Source organism: Poecile atricapillus, chromosome 4, assembly GCF_030490865.1.
Source record: "Poecile atricapillus isolate bPoeAtr1 chromosome 4, bPoeAtr1.hap1, whole genome shotgun sequence".
NCBI lineage: Eukaryota > Metazoa > Chordata > Aves > Passeriformes > Paridae > Poecile > Poecile atricapillus.
In genome coordinates, this window is record NC_081252.1 from 2,755,522 (window position 1) to 2,772,981 (window position 17,460).

The 17,460-nt window shown below is 48.4% G+C and overlaps 1 protein-coding gene across 13 annotated transcripts in view; it reads right to left on the reverse strand.

Annotated features, from left to right (window-relative positions):
- Window positions 1-17,460, reverse strand: part of SLC4A4 (solute carrier family 4 member 4) — a 143,891-nt gene that overhangs the window by 12,531 nt on the left and 113,900 nt on the right. For all 13 annotated transcript variants that reach the window (XM_058839097.1, XM_058839099.1, XM_058839096.1 and 10 more), the window contains 12 exons: window positions 16,266-16,353; window positions 14,966-15,120; window positions 14,581-14,694; window positions 13,050-13,224; window positions 11,215-11,348; window positions 9,519-9,790; window positions 7,484-7,554; window positions 6,977-7,165; window positions 5,837-5,950; window positions 5,313-5,474; window positions 3,378-3,556; window positions 2,471-2,543 (listed from right to left, as the gene is read on the reverse strand). In XM_058839097.1, the coding sequence (XP_058695080.1) occupies window positions 2,471-2,543; window positions 3,378-3,556; window positions 5,313-5,474; window positions 5,837-5,950; window positions 6,977-7,165; window positions 7,484-7,554; window positions 9,519-9,790; window positions 11,215-11,348; window positions 13,050-13,224; window positions 14,581-14,694; window positions 14,966-15,120; window positions 16,266-16,353 (1,726 nt within the window). The remainder of the gene's footprint in view (window positions 1-2,470; window positions 2,544-3,377; window positions 3,557-5,312; window positions 5,475-5,836; window positions 5,951-6,976; window positions 7,166-7,483; window positions 7,555-9,518; window positions 9,791-11,214; window positions 11,349-13,049; window positions 13,225-14,580; window positions 14,695-14,965; window positions 15,121-16,265; window positions 16,354-17,460) is intronic.

Below are 17,460 nucleotides of genomic sequence, written 5' to 3' on the forward strand. Positions count from 1 at the left end.
GAGTGAGGAAGGTGCAGGGCAGCACCAGACAGGCTCCCTGGAATGAGTCTCTGCTGTCCCTCACCGCAGAACTGGGCAGCCAGCCTGGCACGACAGGAACAAACCATAGGCAGGAGCTGAATAATGGCCTTTGTGGGATTTCCTGGCACCCAGGGAGGATGGAATGAGCTCCAAAGGATCGTCCCTCCTGCAGTGCCAGGGGGCTGCCACTGAATGGCAGCCGCGGCCAGGTCACGGCGCCCGCTGCTCCCGGCACTCCTGCTGGGAACCCTCCCCTCCCAACCTCTGCCCTGAGCTCACTGAAGAGGCAAATAATGCTGCAGCTATCCAGTGTTTTAGCATATTCCCCATCCTTGTTCATAGTCTCCAGCAGGCATTTCCCTGGGGGCACGTGAGCACCAGAGTCACCCAGCCAGCACCACCTGAAAGCCTGAATTTTTCCTTCCTTCCTGAGTCCCACTGCCCATCACCTCCCACCAGTTTTTTCACCGCTAACTCATCCTTCTCTTGGATTTATTTTCTCCTTGGAGTGAGCTGCACTGCTATTTCCCATTTGAAGGTAAATGCTTTTTCTGCAGTGTGGGGTCTGCCAACACCGATGTGAGAGGGACGGGGACCTGGTGGATGGTTCCCAAAGCTGTGGGTGACCACAGGATTCAAAGCCCTCACGGGATCTGAGGGCTGAGACACGACACAACAGTAGCTGCTGTGAGCAAGAACTGAGCTTTATAGCTCATTTTCACTGCTCTCTTCTCCCCCGCTTCCATCTATTTCCATGGGGTTTTTTAACAGTAAGAAAAACGTCTGAATATTATTTCACCATTCCACGATGATTAATCCTGGAGATCTTTCCCAAATGAGGTGAAGCCTCAGTGCCTTAGCCTGCAGAGCAGCAAGCTGTGCTGTCACTTTGGAAGCCTTTCTCTTGGCCAAGTATTCCCTACCGATGGGGGTGCTGGCTTGGGCGCTCCAAGCAAAGCTGCTGTGGGCCAACAGGACTCCAACTGGATTCATAGGAAAGTGTCTGTCCCCCTCCTGGCAGATCCAAGGATGTTTCCGTGGAGATCTGCTTTGGCTGAGCAGAAACACCACGGCTATCCAAAAGCAGCATAACCACCGCAAAGCCCTCAGAAAACAAAGCTGGGATTATTCCGTGGATTGCCTGGTTTATTAAATTTGGGATTGTCAGCGTTCAATTTGCCGCTGGCAGGAGAAGACTGAAATGTTCTGCAATGCGTTTAGCAGCACAGCTCTCTCCAGCAGGACCCTGCCACTGGAATTTGCTAAAGGTCCTGAAATCCTGCCAGGTCCTTCCCGCTGGCACGTGGACCAGCAGCATGCTGACTTATCCTCAGGCGTCCTCCAGCGAGGATCTTCCCCACACATTGTCTTAGGGGAAGAACAGACAAATAATTAATGGCTGAAGCAAGAACAAGGGAAGTAACAGACCCCTGTGGATTAGAGGAAGAGAGATCTTGCAGGGAAAGGTCACATAAACTAAAAAACAGGATTATCACAATCGGGCATTAAAGGCACAGAAATGCCTGTTTGTGCAGAGGTGGAAACTGCGACCCAAGACACCAAAACTCGAGCTGTGCAAACAGCCTTAGAAACAAACAACAGGAACACACTGGCTTGGAAAGCCACTGTCTCCACTCCCTGCACGGGCAGCGTCACTGCTCCCTGCCTGCCTCCCATCTCAGACTCATACTGCACTGTGCCTCACAGCCCTGTGGTTTCCAAAAACTCATCTGCAGCCTCCAAAACGCTCCTGCAGACACTCATCTGCTCAGTCCCACAGTTATGAGGCACGGTGCCGCTGGTCTGACGCCCCCTGCTCGTGCCACCGGCCTAGGGATCCATGGATAAGGGCTCCTGCAGCTGCCATCTCCCGTTGGGCAGCATGTCCCTGCTTGGCACCACTTCCATCGCTGTCCCCAGAGAAGGCAGCATCCTCCACAAGACAGGCATAAGCAGGTTTTCCAGTTTCCTTCTACCATCTGGTGATCCCCTAAGGATGCCTTTCTCCGTGGCTACATGCCACTGAATTTCTGGTCTTGGAAAACAGCGACCTACCTATAGATCCAATGGTCCATCAGTAGCGTATCTGCCCAGAGCCTTTGATAAACTCACAGGGCAAAAAAACGTTCAGGAGATGAAGAAATGCCATTTAATTGCACTGCTTCCTCCAGAAACATGTCTTCCATGCTCTGAGCTTTATCCAGAATATGTTTTCCATAAAACAGAGGCCCAGTGGAGGTATAAAAGAAATCATAAAAGCAATCATAAAAGAAAACGGAACTTAACCTTAGGCAAACATGGAGAGATAACCTTAAAATGAACAAGGCCACGGTGCCCAAGATCCCCAGCCCTGAACTTGGTCACTATTCCAGCACACTACAGCCATGCTGGTGTTTCCTTCCAGAAGGTCTGGATTTAAGCTTTCAAAAGCACTGTAAACAGTCCTTACCTTCAGGATGGGAGCCATGAAGACAGACACCCCGGTCAGGATGAAGACAATGACTCCGGTGACTCTCTGCTCCCTGAAACAACATCACAGAGTCAGGACCACAAGTACTTAACACCAACAGGAATCCCCAAAACTCACTGCTGCAGCCACATTTTTCACCCAACAGCATCAGGCAGGTGGCTGGATCCTGACCAAGACCTGGGTTTTAAACCCCCAGATGGTTTTGTTACGCTGTTTGGGGATCAACACAGCGCTGCAAGTGAGCCTGGGGCAGCGTGTTTACAGGTTAAACATTCCCAGTTCCCTGCACAGCCGTACTCAGAGCATGCAGAGAGGCAATAAATCATCAGCCCTCCACCCTGACATCAGTAACACACTGTGAGCGCTCCAACAGCCGGATAAATCATTCAGACCTTCGTGGGGTGCTGAACATGTGCCTCCAGCAGCACCCACAGGGATTCCCACATCCAAAAATAGCTGGTAATATTTCAGAACACTGAAAGTGAGGCCACAGAATTTCCATCTAGTTACCTAAACAAGCAGCCTGATTTCCAGGAGTAATCCCATCGGAAGCACTTCAGACCATTTAATTAAGGCAACCAAACACAGGAAAAAATGCTTCATTAGGTAGAGCTGGTTGCACTAGGTATGACAGGTTTGCATGTTTGACCATTACATTTGCTAAGGAATTTGCTTAATTTCCCTGGATAGAGAAATCTGCAAGAAATTTATTTCCTTTAACAAGGAACACAGCTTCTGCTGTGGCCAAATAAACTTTGGAGGAGTCACATGGGGGCCTGCCCAAAGAATTTGCTTTGGAAATAGGGAGAAAGCAGCACAAAAGTCTTTCTACAAAAGGATTTTGGAGGCAAAAAAAAGGTAATTAGGCCTTCCTGGTCGGACATACCTCACTCCCAAAAACTTGGGCTGTTCTCCAGGGGCTGAAGTCTCTGTCTCCATCTTCAAGCTGTCGATGTGAGCGATGGAGATGACGGTAGCAGCCACGTACCAGGGCAGCCCCATAAAGGAGCAGACAATCATCAGAATGGCCACCCAGAACAAGTCCAGATGATATCCAGCACCTTTCTGTGGAGGGGAACAAACAACCCTCAGCTTAATTATTCCAAATGCCTAGGGAGCAGGGCAGAGACACACCGGACAGGCAGCACTTCCTTCTGCAACATCCCGGCCAACAGAGCCGAACACCAGGAATACACTGGACCCTGTGAACAGCATAAGGAAGCATCTCCCTCAGGACACAACCCCAGGCTTCTTCAGGAGTGCAACACGAACAGCTGAAGCCTCATTCCCTATCCAAAGGAGAAAGCTGCCCTCATTCTTGACTCCTTTTCAAACATCTCTGATCCTCTATTTTTAAAATCGTTCAATGAAATAAAACAGGAAATCCAGCAGTCACAAGCGCCAAGAGAAGAAATGGAGAAACAAAAGAGCCACCAAGAAAAGGGATCTTCAGAAAAACAGCAGACAAACCTCCAAGGTTTGCTATTTTAAAACAGATTAACCTTTTAAAAATCCCATTCAATTTGATTTTATTGGAAAAAACACATGATCCAGGCCTAGGATGACCCAGGAGGGAGAGCAATCCAGCTTCTCTTGAATAGTCCTCACTGTTTTCCTCACACGTGAGCTGCTTACCTTGGCTGGCTGCTGGCACCGGGATGGGCACCCAGCACCACCCTGCCAACGCTTCAGCAAGGGATGAGCAGAACAAAACACCTTTTTTCCTCCAGCAGATCTCGTGTATAGAAGGGGTTTCTGGTGTGGAACGACAGGATGGGGCTTTTGGGAACCCTCGGTTCCACAAAATACCATCCTCACACCATAACGAAGGAAGCAGGGAATACATTTTTTACATCAAATAGTACTTTGCTGGAGCATTTATAACTTTGTTACTAAAAAAGTACAGCCAGTGCTGACAGCAAAACCGCATTCAGTGGTTCATAAGCTGTGGAGATGAGGGGCCCCTTCTTCATGGGGGAAGAACAGCGAATGTTTTCTGACAGTGTTTAAGAAAATGCTGTGTCTGCTTGGTTAGGTGCAGGAGACACACCTAAAACTGTTCAGCCATCTCTGAGGAACAATATCGAATTTATCTGCCCAGATACACATCCTTGGCAAACAAGGATGTTCTGAGGGATTTTTTTTTAAACCATCAGCCAGCAGTCATCACTGTGCACAAGAAGCCTTTCCCAATCCCTGGTACTTCAACGCTCTCCTCCAGACTGGGCTCAGGATGGGCTTAAATTACACATTACTTGCCTAGTGTTTACAGGTACCACACGACTTGAAACACCCTCCTCTTTTCCAAGCAGATGCTCCCTTCCCATTTCCAACAGCTCTCCCAATAACTGATGAAGCAGGTATCTAAATAATTATCCACTACTCCCTGTGTTTTGAGGGAGCCACTATTCCCACCGGTCAGACCACTAGGAACGTGCCCTGTTAGCAGGAGGGAAAGTCTTCTTTTACAGGAATTTAATATTTTTCAATAGAACTGACCGTGCAGGGAAAGGAAGAAAAACCCTACAGGCATGAAAAACTGCATAGCACTGGTCTGGAAAGTTTGTTTTAAAAACATGACTACATCTTAGGCTGTTACATATCAGCTCTTCTTTCAATAACATCCAACTGGGGCTATACCCTTGGTATGTCCCAAATCTCTCCAGCTCATTGCTCGTATTTGACAGCACCCTGCAGCTTTGGCCACTTCTCCTGCTTTGGAACAGCAGCCAGGGACAGGGAATAGGCTCATGTCCACTAGGGAGGAAGGTGACAGGAGGAAAAAACCCCTGCACGTGCTCCAGGCACAAGGCACACCCACCTTGAGCTTGTGCTCCTTCCTGTTGACGATGACAGCGGTGATCTGCTGGTCCATGAAGATGAGGATGGTCACCAGCAGGGCGGGGATGGCTGCTGCCAGGTACACCCACCACGGGTTCCCTCCGAAAGGTGGGATAAACCAGCCCCTCTCAGGACTGGTTGGCTTGGAAGGGCAAGGAAAAGAAAGCTTGGGTTAGAGGCACAGCACAGGGGAGGTGATATCCCAAAGCCAGGTTTGCTCACAGCAAATGGAGCTTCAGGGGGACACTTCAGGTTTGTGGCAATTTCATCCTTCCCAGTAACACCAATCAAAGATTCCAAGCACAAAGGCAAAATTTAGGAGATAAATCAGCCAGTTAAAATGATGCTAACAAAAAGCATCCTATCCCTAACCCTCTGAGTAAACCAGTTGTTTCCAGCCACTGCCTACATTTCCATTCTGAGGTAAAGTCATTCCATCCAGGGCAGGTGTGAGGGAAAAGGAACCTCTTCCAAAAGCCAACAAACAAGCTGACAACAACATACCTTGAATTCACTTGGCACAATTAGTTTTGGTGTGTCCACACCAACCAGGGCATCTATTCCACAGAAAATCAAAATGGACAGGATAATGGCAAAGTCACTGATGAGCTTCCGGGCCTGAAAGAGACGCGGTGTCATAACCACAGGAGTCAGCACCACAAAACACCATTCCACCCACGCTTTAGTGTCTGCATGAGAAGCCCTGGCAAGACAAGCTCATCCTTTCTTCTCCCACAAATATGCCCACCCTCATGTCCAGTGTCACTTGCCACACATGCCTTGGTACTTTACTGTGTTCTCTGAAAGCCTAAATGGAAGCACAAAAACAACACAAACTTCCACAACTGAGGTATTCTGAAGGGCTGGCAGAGATTATGTTGTTTGCTGTTCAAGAAATAAGTCAACCTAAGCAGACAGGAAAACAAACCAGGCTTCTCAGCTAAATCCCTAAGACTGCAGCTCTCCTGAAGTCACTGGAATACAACAGCTTAGTGCTGCCACTGCTCAGACCCCAGAATTTAACCAGACAGGGGCCACTGTGCTAGCCTGGAACTGTGTGAGCTTCCCAGAGCTGTTGTTCCTTCCAGGGTTTGCATGGTTACAGATAAATTGAGCTGCATTCCAGCGCGGATGGAATTTGTTTCCTTTTTATTAAAAATAAGAGAGGTTCAATTGTAACACAGTGGAACAGTAAACATCCATGCAGGATAAATCCCTGTGTGTCAGAATGCCAGAAACGGGGCAGTCTCAGGGAGAAATGGCTTTGGCACACACAGGAAGCGCTGGCTCGCACGCCTGGCCTGGGATCCTCACCAGGGAACAAAACAAGCAGATGCACCTGAGACGTGCCTGTAAGCTTGGAAAGGTTGATTTCAGCACCTTTAAAATCCCCATCACATTACCCAAACAGGTTACAGCTCCTCTTGGCTCCTCTGCTGCCTCACCTGTGCTCCCCAGAACCACTGGGAGCGATCCCAGGCATACCTTTGATAACCACATCCAACAACCAGCTGCACTCTTAACCCAACCAATGCAACCTGGCTTCCCTGCAGAGCATCCTTCCCTGTGTATGGGACAGCAACTCCAAAAGGAAGGCTGACCTGTGCCCTCAGACAGACTGATGGGGTGACAGGAGATACTCACAGTGGTGGGAAAGTAGCGACTGGTCTTGAATTTCTTCAGGGCCATGGAGCAGGTGTAAGTGCCAAAGAAAAGGATGAAGGACATGAGGGTGATGTCAGGGACATAATCACAGTTGTTGCCCACAAGTTGACCCCCATACTTCAAGCACTCCTTGGCTGTCAGAGCTGCCCAGTCAATGGTGGTGTTGTCCTGCAGAAAAGAGGGAATGTTTCAGTAAGGCTGTGTATACATGCTGGGACAGGAATGGTGACAGAGTATCCAGGAGGAACAGGGAGGCATCATGTGGAAGCTACAAATCATGGAATCATAGAATGGTTTGGTGAGACCATTTTCCTGCTGGTGTTTGACTAAAGGGGCTGTTACTCTGTGTCTCAACTTGCTTCCCCCACATGGGATGTGATCCATCAAGCTCTCCTTCCTTCTCCTCATTACCCAGAGCTCAGCAGCAGAGTGGCACCACAAGACTCTGCAGTCCAAGTGATCCCTGCCTTCCCAAGGGGAACTCACCAGCTCGGAGGAGGGAGAGACCAGCTCATAGTCTGACAGCACCGTTGTCCTGTTAAGTAATGAGCCATTAACTGCAAGAGAAAAGAAAAAAGAAAAAAGGCAATATGGTGAGCAGGATGCAGGAAACATTTAGGAAGGAGAGCCAGTTCCAATTGTTAAATAATTTCTGGACTCTATCAAGCTGTCTGCCACCTCTTTGCTCCAGTAAAGTGAGTCACAAGTGCTTCAGACAGACTCAAAAGCCTCAATCATCAGTCACTTACAAAACAGAAGAAGAAAAGGTTAAGTGAAACATAACCCAAACCCAACTGGGATTATATTATGAGTTCATGGTAAAAAAAAAACAAACCACAAAACACCAGACAGACAATATAATATTTCATAGCTTTCCAATATTTTTCTAATGATTTCTGGATTAAATTAAATACCCACAGAACACTCCTAATGATTAATTTCAAATGCAAGCACAATGCCAAAGATATCCAAAAAAGCAGAATACATTTCAGTGTCCAGCATAAACACAGTTTTGAATTAAAGAAAAAAGAGAGCAGACAATCAAAATCAACAGGATGGGGATCATTTCTTTGATAGAAGGAGCAGCCTTCCCTGTGGCTTCTGCAGCATTAGGAATCATAAATGTGGGAGGACTGACAGCAAGAATAATACAGAGTGCTGAGAGAAATCTCCCTGGATGAGTTATAGCTGTGCCAGTTACCCAAGAGTGGAAACAGCCCTATCCAGCCAATGAGGATGGGTGCTATGAAAGCAAGGGTCAGGTGGGGGAGGTTTTAGCTGGAGTTGGAATCTGCTGGCTGTGCTGGGAGGAGGAAGGACAGACAGGGTTAGGTGGTCATGCAGATGGAGACAGAAGAGAGGAGGAGTCTATGCTGTGTGGAGCTGCCCATGGAAAGGGTACAGAGAAAAGGCATTAGGAGTTTTTAAGATAATAAGGGACTGATGTTGGTGTCAGTCACGCCTACGCTGCCAATGAATTTGAGATTTCCCTTAGAAATGGAATCCTTCCTGCAAATGGGCTCATGGCCCCTGTCCTCATGGCCTAGAGAGGTTTTGCATAAATAAACTTTTTTCACTTGGATGTCTGGAGAGCTGCAAGTGATTCAATGGGAAATGGAGACTTCCAATTTGGCACTGACCATTCCATGGTCCCAGTTTCAAAGAGGAAACCACTCTGCCAATCCAGTGGAGGCAGAAGCAGAGCAGCATCCACGTGCTCACCAAGATTCAGTGTTTAACAGGGCAGGCAGGCACCCAGCCCCCGGGGAACCGGCTCCTGACACCCAGGAGGAGCAGCCAGCAGCTTTTCCTGTTGGACAGGTGTGCTGAGATAACCTGCAGTTTACTTTGGGCACAGATCAACCCTCTTACTCACTCCCCATTGTTTGTGGGTTCCTAGGAGTGGTCCCCACTTCCCCAATGGTACGGCCAGCGTCTCTCAGTTTGGATTTGGGTTTTGTAACCCTTTGTTCCCAGAGCCATAGGTACACTGGCTATATCTGCCCCACAGCCCACGCTCCAGAGATAGGCTGCCCTGTGGATACACCTCCCTTCTTGGAAAGGAAGGAATTGTTTGTGCTTTCCCTGTCATCCATGGAACCAGGAGGTGGGAACCACCCACGCTTGGGTAACGCCTTGAATAAATCCAGCTCCTGAAACGGCAGTGACCTGAGCTCCATGGCAGTGACCTGATCTGCACAGCAGCGACCTGGCCACGGCTTCTGCCCCTTGCTGGAATTCTTGGAGGAATGCCATTTGGAACTGACAGCCACAGGGATGCAGGGAGACACAGGTGCAGAAAAAGCTTCTGCACTGGTCATGATGCTCTCTGGAGGAAGGCCAGCTGTACTGATATTCCACTTGGGATATAAGGTGAAATTTACCTCTTGGCTTCCTGAGACTAAGATAGGATATCTGAAGGCAACCAATAAAGAAGGAATAATCTACCTATTATCTGGGAAAAGGAGAGCAAAGGCCACCTCCTACCTACAAACTGGAGAGGTAGTGAACACTCCCTTACCTGGATCTAGTGGTTTACAAGCACATGAGTAATGTGTGATATAGTCCACCTTGAACTGGGAGTTGATGGGATAATGATCTGCCAGCTTGATCATCTTCTTGAAAGCATCATAAATGAAGATGAAGCTGATCAGGGAGGAAAATCCTTCTTCGGTGAAGCGTGTGAAGTACTTGACCAGGAAGCTGGCATCGGTGGCCACAAGAATGAGACACTGGAAGGCTGACCAGAGGCCGATCCAGAGGCGGAACTCCAGGTAGTCAAAATCATTGTCCCTGCAAAGAGACAAGGGTGGCAATAAAGGAAAACACTGGGTTAGGTAAGATCAGTACAATGATCAGTACAAAGCAGATGCTACATGGAATGAAGAAGAGTCAGGGAAGCTGAGATTGGACATACAGGAAAGATGTTCTCCCAGAGGGTGGCTGGACACTGGAATAGTCTCCCCAGCAAAGCAGTCACAGCACTTGACCTGATGGAGTTCAAGGAGCACCTGGACAGTGCTCTTGGTCATCTGGTTTAGTTTTAGGTAGTTTGGCCAGGTGCAGAGAGTTGGATTCGCTGATCCTTATGGGTCCTTTCCAACCTGAGATATTCTATGACTCTATGACAAACCCTGGTGCTGGGAATGGCAGGCTGTGGAGAACCATGCACCCAACTGCATCATTCCCTCCTGGGAACCATGGCCCCTTGTTTGCTGCTTGAGGCTGAGGTGCTGTGCTGGCACAGAGGCCGAATGGGGGCTTTTAGGGATGAAAAAGTGCCTAAAGGGAACACTGGAGCAGATATAAGGACCTGCCAGGAAGGCCACAGCATGTTCTGGGGAAGGAAGCAAGTGGTGGTGGGACTGGCACGCTCAGCCAGCTGTAATTCTCTGGAAGCCAGAAGCCCTGACCTGGAAGAGGGCAAGGAGCAAGTAAGAAACAAAGTGATTTAGAAAAAGACAAGGGAAAAAATGAAAATACGAGACCCGAGTGACAACTCTGAAATATGTGGAGTCAGTGCCTGAGGGGGCAGGAGGTCCCATCCATCTCAAGGCAGCTGGCAGAAACCCAGGAACACTTACTCCACACCATTGAAGAACTTAAAAAAATTCAACCTATATTATTTTGGCTTTTACTCCTCAAATTCCTGCAGCACTTCTGAAGCCGACAGAGCAGGTGGAAAAGCACCGTGTCCCATAGGATTGGTCACCGGTGCCAGCACCAGGGAGCACCCGAGGCCAGACACACGGCTGGGTCTGCAAGGTGTTTTTAGGGATCTTTTCAGACACACACACAGAGTCACACTCTAAATGAGTCAGGAGATGAGAAGTTTTTCTACTTTTGTTCCTAGCAGGGAACAGTGTGTTGTGAAAATGAACCACAAATGCATTACTGAAAAATCCAAGTACTTCATTCCAATTTCTTTGTACGAAAGGCCTGCTTTGAAAACTCTGTAAGGATTCCTCATGGAGGACTGAAGTGGCCAAGGGTGTTTTTCAGGAGGCCCCACAGAGACAGGCAGCCACACACTGGGCAGCGCCCTGGGACGTGCATGCCAGGAAAATCCCTGATGTGATTGCACCGGATCTCAGCAAGGAACAAGACGTTTCATTTTGTGCGCTAAATCCCCTCCTTCCCCACCAGCAGGCAGCTCATTCCCTGGCTGGGGCTTCCTTCGTGTGGGACATTCCTGCCCTCTCCTGCCACATACTCACTTGCTGAAATTGAAGAGGAGCCGCTCAAAGACCAGGACGGGTCCTGTGCTGCTCAAAATGGTGAGGGGCTGACCAGCCAAAAGGCAAAATATGGCGCCGGTGACAGCCGTGCCCAGGAAGCTCTCCAACACGCCCTGCGGAGACACAGGAGAGGAGTCACTCCTGCAGGATAACCCTCGTGTGCTCCCTGTCCCCATGCCCAAGGGCAGAGCAGCCTCTGCCTCCCCTGCAGCTCCCAGCCACATGTTGGTCCCACGCAAGCCAGGGTTACTCGGGATAGCCACGCACGCTGAGCAGCCGGCGACTATCGGCACGTGCCCGTCCTCCCTTCTGCCTACACTGCAGGGATGGGGCTGCAGCTTCCCTGGCTTAGCAGTCCCTGAAATCCAGTTCTGGGTCTCTCTTCCTTGAGAAGACACGGCTTAGTGTTGACACTGAGGAAAGCAACAGGCTGGCTGCCTTTGGGGGACTGGGAAGGATGAGCCCAATAATCCCGGGGCAAGGAACAGCCTTCACACAGCTGATGCCCTCCACTCTTCTTACGTTACTCCTGGAGAGGGCCCTCGTGGCCAGAGCACCTGGATTCTCTTTTCCCTGTGTTCTTCCACGTGTCTGGAGCTAAGAATAGGGTCTTTTCTTGGAAACATAAAACTCAGGAGCGAGCTGTGAAGGAAGTGCTGGCTGGGGCAGCTCCTGGCACAGGGAGCAGGGATGGGCCATGCTCAGTGCCTGCCCCAGCAGCAGCCACATCACTGCTTGCAACAAACAAGGCACATGAACTGTGATCTAGCAGCCCCAAAAATACTGCAGTTTGAGGCTTTTTTGCTACTTGATAGTTAGTATTCTTGAGGCTTTTGGCCACAATAAAGCGGGTCTGAATTTGAACTAGATTTGGAACTCGGTAACATTTCCCCTTCCTCCTCTAATTTGAAGACTGCACCTTGTGCAGAGCAGACAGGCTTTGCTCTGCTACCCCATGACAGTCCAGTGTTCACTGGTGGGTCCTGGAGGCCTCTCCATTCCTGACTTCCATGAGTCTCAGAAAAGGCAAACTGTTTGTACAGGAGAGAGGGGAGCTGGGCACTGCACAGGCTGCTGGATCTTACTCTAGCCTGTAATTCATCACAGGGTTCCAGATATGTGCCCTCATTTCCTATGTTGGACTTAATGAAACCTGCATGAATTAATAATTCAGTCATTGTCATCATGAGCTTAATTATTGCTGGGAGATTTGACTGAAGTGCACAGGCTAAACAGAATCTATCTAAACACAACCTCCTACTTTTCCTATTATTCCACTAACACAAAGCACCTACAGCACTGTTAACACAGAATCCCTTCTCTTCACCCTGAGCTAAGCCATTGATCCAGCTTGTCCATGGATATGTGGCTGGTTCTCAGCATGTGACCTCCCACTACTACAAATTCATCTTTCTAAAGACCTGACATTTTTCTCCTGTGTTACTCATTTTCCCAATTATTTTGGGATTTTTTTTCAACCAGAGAGGCCAAAGCCCAGGTATTATAGGAATCAGGCAGAGGATTCAGACTTGGCAAACTTAATTGGACTAAAAGGGTACAACTGAGAGCAGATCAGAGGAACTTCTCTCTACAGAAGGAGCAAAGACCTTCTCTGTCTCTTGGGCCTGCTTTTATTCCATTTAAGGAACTGCTGTACAGTTTCTCAAAGGACAGCCACAGCAGCAGAGAAAGCAGTGAAAACATGGAAAACCTCCATTATTGTACCAAGAATTCCAGCTTTGCCAGCACCCAAACACTGCCTGGACAGCAAAAGGCAAATGCTGTATTTGTTGGCTGTGAAAGCTCTTGCCCACCTGCATGTTCTCCGTAGCATCCCCAAGCAATCCCCCAAAAGTGATGGCATTGGTGACAGTGGCCAGGTAGATGAAGAGGATGGCTGAGAGGGCCTGGATATTTAAAGCGTCGTAGAAGTCGCTGGCGAAGAACGGTGCTTTCCTCTTGATGTCTTTGATCAAGCCCCCACAGAATCTGCAAGGACAAGCAAGAGGAGACTCATGGAAGATGTTTCACAGTGCAAGTCACCACGCTAAGTCATCAGAGATGCTGCCAGCAATGAAGTATTATCTCAAAGGAGTGAGATCACTGCATTACAAACAGTCTTGTCACAGCTGTGGCAGTGCAGGGATCTCAGAGAGAATGTTGTAAGGGAAGAGAGTATCTCAAACATGTGATGCAGCTGGAAACAGACAAATTTCAGGACAGCAAGCCACGCTTCTGCTGAAACAGATCTCTACAGTTTATACTTCAGGAAGCTCATCTGTTGTTTTTTCCCCCCAAATATATTAGTTGATGTAATTAAATAGATTAACTCTGGTCTAAATCCCTGCCTGAATTTCTCCATATAGCAGACACCATGGCTGGGAGAGCCAAACAATCTGCTGCACGGAAAAATGCTTCAAAATCATAACCAGCAAAAGAACTAGAAGTGAAAAAACAAGGGAAATACTCTTGGACAACAGAGAACTCACTCACACTCGTCCCTTTTTGTATGATCACAGACAAGACGTATTTAACTCTTACAAACTCCACATGGCACTGACACTGCCAGCATGAAAAATGTTTGTTTAGCCTCTTGTTCCCCTGCTCACAGCTCCCCACCCATGCCAGGAATGCCCAGACACCGTGGCAGACAGGCACACGCCACCTTCTGACCCCAAACCAGGATGCTCCACTGCCTTGTACACACTAATGCGCTGTGAAGACTTTTAGACTCTTCTCCTAGGATTTAGAGTAGAACTAGAGCTGAAAAAGAAGATACAGAGTGGGAGGGAGGGCACAAAGCCATCAAAAAGCCCTGTGCGCTGATCTTGAAACACTGAGCTTGCTGTTTCATGGCCACCTGAGCTGTATTCCCACTGCAGTGGACTTTTACATGGCACAAAGCAGAGTAATAAAGCAGAGAGCAGGGCCCGGGGTGCTGTCACCTTCTCTATTTCTATCCCATAAAAGCTTTCAGCTGTACAATTCAACTGCAACACTAAGGTCCAGAAAAGGGAACATTTCTGCTTTTGGCTAAGGCACCCCTCCAGCAATCCAAATGGATTAACTGAGCCTTGTACCTGCCATGGTTATGTCCCTTATGGTTCATCTGACCTCACAGGCTCCCGACAGGCAGCACCTACCTTTCCTTTTTAACACCTCTCTATCATTTAACGAGCATCTGATTCATGACATTTTGCCATTTCCTGAAGCCACATGTTCAGGACCCTTCAGACAGCCTCACTCTGGGCACATTTTGAGGTCACACCTCACTCAGCCTGTACAGCCAGTCCACTGGGGTGGGAATGTTTTTGGCAAGGGAAGCACTGCAGGGGCGTCACCGACCTGCCCGTGCGCTGCAGCTCCTCGCAGTCGCCGTGGCCGCCGCCGCCGTGGCCCCCGTCGTGGGGCGTGTCCCCGTTCATCTGCAGGTTCTCCCCACCAGAGTACATGTTTTTCCTAGGCAAGGACACAGCATGTCACGAGGACCAAGAAGAGCCCCTAAGAGCCTGGCTAACTACCAGCTATGTTACTGTGTGCCTACAACAGCACTCCAAGAACATCAGGAAACAAGGAAGGCCTGAAAATACCCCCAGGAATTTCTAAATAGCGACAGACAGGTGCAGGTCACTCCATACACCTGGCACAACCACAACACCGGCTTTTCCCATCCCCTTTCCACACCTCATGCCCACTGTCTTTCACCACAGAGCCCCTCTCCTGCTATCACCTCTTATCCGAAGAAGGGAGAGACTTGGGGGGCTCTATCCTAATGGCTGGATCCCATTCCCCAGGGGGGAGCACAATGACTTCATCCAGAAATTCATCGATGCCTGCGATCAGGTCCTGACGGTCCTTGGCTTTATAGGCAATGTCATGGAATACCTGTATGGAAAAGAGACTTCTTGTGGAGAAGGTTTGCATCTTCTGTGGCCCTGACTCCAGAAGCAGCTGTAGAGTTCTACAAAATCAATTTAATTCCTTTTCAGAAACTTCTAAAGAAGTATCAGGACACGTGGCACAAGGAGGTGTGACCCTTCCTTTGGCTGGACAACAACAAAGATTCATTTTTTGCAGGCATATATCTAATTTTAAGCAAAACATCTATTTCTAACCTTTAAAAATGTTAGTAAAGCAATTATCTATTTCTTCAGTGCAAAAAAGGTTTCCTCTACGTAAGGACTTTCAATTGCACTTGGAGAAGACACTCTGACAAAGCCACCTGCTTCAGTCTATCAAACCCAGATTAATTTTCAACCCTGTGACACAGAACTGATGACAATATTTACTCAAAAACAACATCACAAACTAATTTAGTGAAAGGCTCGGTATTAATCATGAAGAACAAATGAGAGAAGAGAGGGCAGGGAAAAAAAAGCATTAATGCTGAATTTTATAGGAATCTTCTGGACTGTGTGGAGAGGAGGTGGATGAGTGTGTGTGATGGATGAGCTGGTGGCAGGAAGGGACTTTGGGGCTATGGAAAGCAGATCACTGAGGGGCAGAAAGCAGGAGAGCTGGGAGCAGCTGAGCTATAATTAAGGAACTGTAGGAGAGCGAAACCACGCCAAGAAACAGAGCTCCTGTGAATGAGCCCCAGGGACACGGGAAGAAAGGAACTGTAAATGAATGCTGAGAGCCCAGCCCTGGCAGTGAGGGGAGCTGCTCCTGGCTAACACACAAACACTGCCTGTGCTGGGGATGCTGCACCACACACAGCCAGGGGGAAGCAGTCCCGTGGGCAGCACCTGGATATCCCTGGCTGAGGGATACTGGGACACAAGGTGAAGACCACGACACAAGAAATTCAACTATTAATTCACAGTTGATACAAAAGAGCGATTGCTGGCAGGAAAATAGACAGGGTGGACAAACCCCTCCTAGAGTCACGCTTTTAAAAAGCCAGAGGCGATAATTATGTCAAGAGATGGAATAAGGAGGTAAGGTGGATATTTCATTCCTTCCTGCTGACCAGGCTGGAGGGAAGGTTACTGGGAGAAGCCATTTCCCATGGGAGATGCCACACCTACCTCATCCGACATCAGTGTAGCAATGGCTCGGCCGATCTCATGATAGGACTTGGCTTTGCCCTTTGGTCCCAGCAGAATGAAGAGAAATCTGACAAAACCAAGAGATTGTTCCCACTTAGGATGGCAAAACAAACTGCTTAGTGCTCACACAACACCTAGACAGAAATGTGACTTGAAGAACTGTGGTCCTTGTTAGAGCCCTGGAGGCTGCCAGTGGCCCCAGGATAACTTGGGAGCAGAGGTTACACCCTGTGACCCGCCATGCCCTGTCCACCTCCATGGGGATTTGTTTCATGGAATCACAGAATAGTTTGTGCTGGAAAGGATCCTAAAGGCCATCTAGTTCCAGTGCCCTGCCATGGGCAGGGACAGCCCCTACTAGCCAGGCTCCTCCGAGCCCTGTCCAAGCTGGCCTTGGACACTTCATTTTTCACACGACTTCTCTGGGCAGCAACAACATCCAAGTCACTGCTGAAGAGTTTAAAAAACACCATGATATGAAACCTTTATCAGTGCAAACATACAGATGAAATAACCTCACCAGAAGCAACTATGCCCTTCCAAGGATTGGATTAAATATTATTTTATCTCCCTAACTCAAATATGATGAGGTACTTAGTTAAACGGCTTACGAGGTGTACTATATCCAAACAAGTACTTTCTGCTCAAAAGAATCTGGAGTCCTAAAAGAAAAAAAGGCAGCAAGTTAGTAGGACAGGATCCATAAATACATATTGATTGGCATTACTACATAACACTTCTTAATTGAGTTCTTCACGAGGCGTTGGAGTGTTTTACTTGAGGTTCACAGGGAGGTGAGTAAGCCACACACGCCCAGGTCACGTCCTCTGCTCTCCTCCCACCTCCTGGAACTTTCCCTGCTTTACCAGTTCTTATAAAATAACATTCAAGAAAAACTGTTCCTCAGCCAACTCCTTCCAAATCCAGGATGCAAATTAGCCAAACATATTAATATTAAAAAAAAGAGGTTCATAACTTCAGGAGTTGGTAGAATTGGAGTTGGAGAATGCTGCTTGGCATTCTTCTGGTTTTCCAGGAGAACCAGGCACTTTTATAACCTTCTTCTGCAATAACCCCAACCAGCTGGCTCTTTCCCAGCACAGAGCAACAGCACCTGAATACTCCTGCACTACTAAAACACTCTTGAAAACAAGGAGTCTGTGGCATTTTCCAA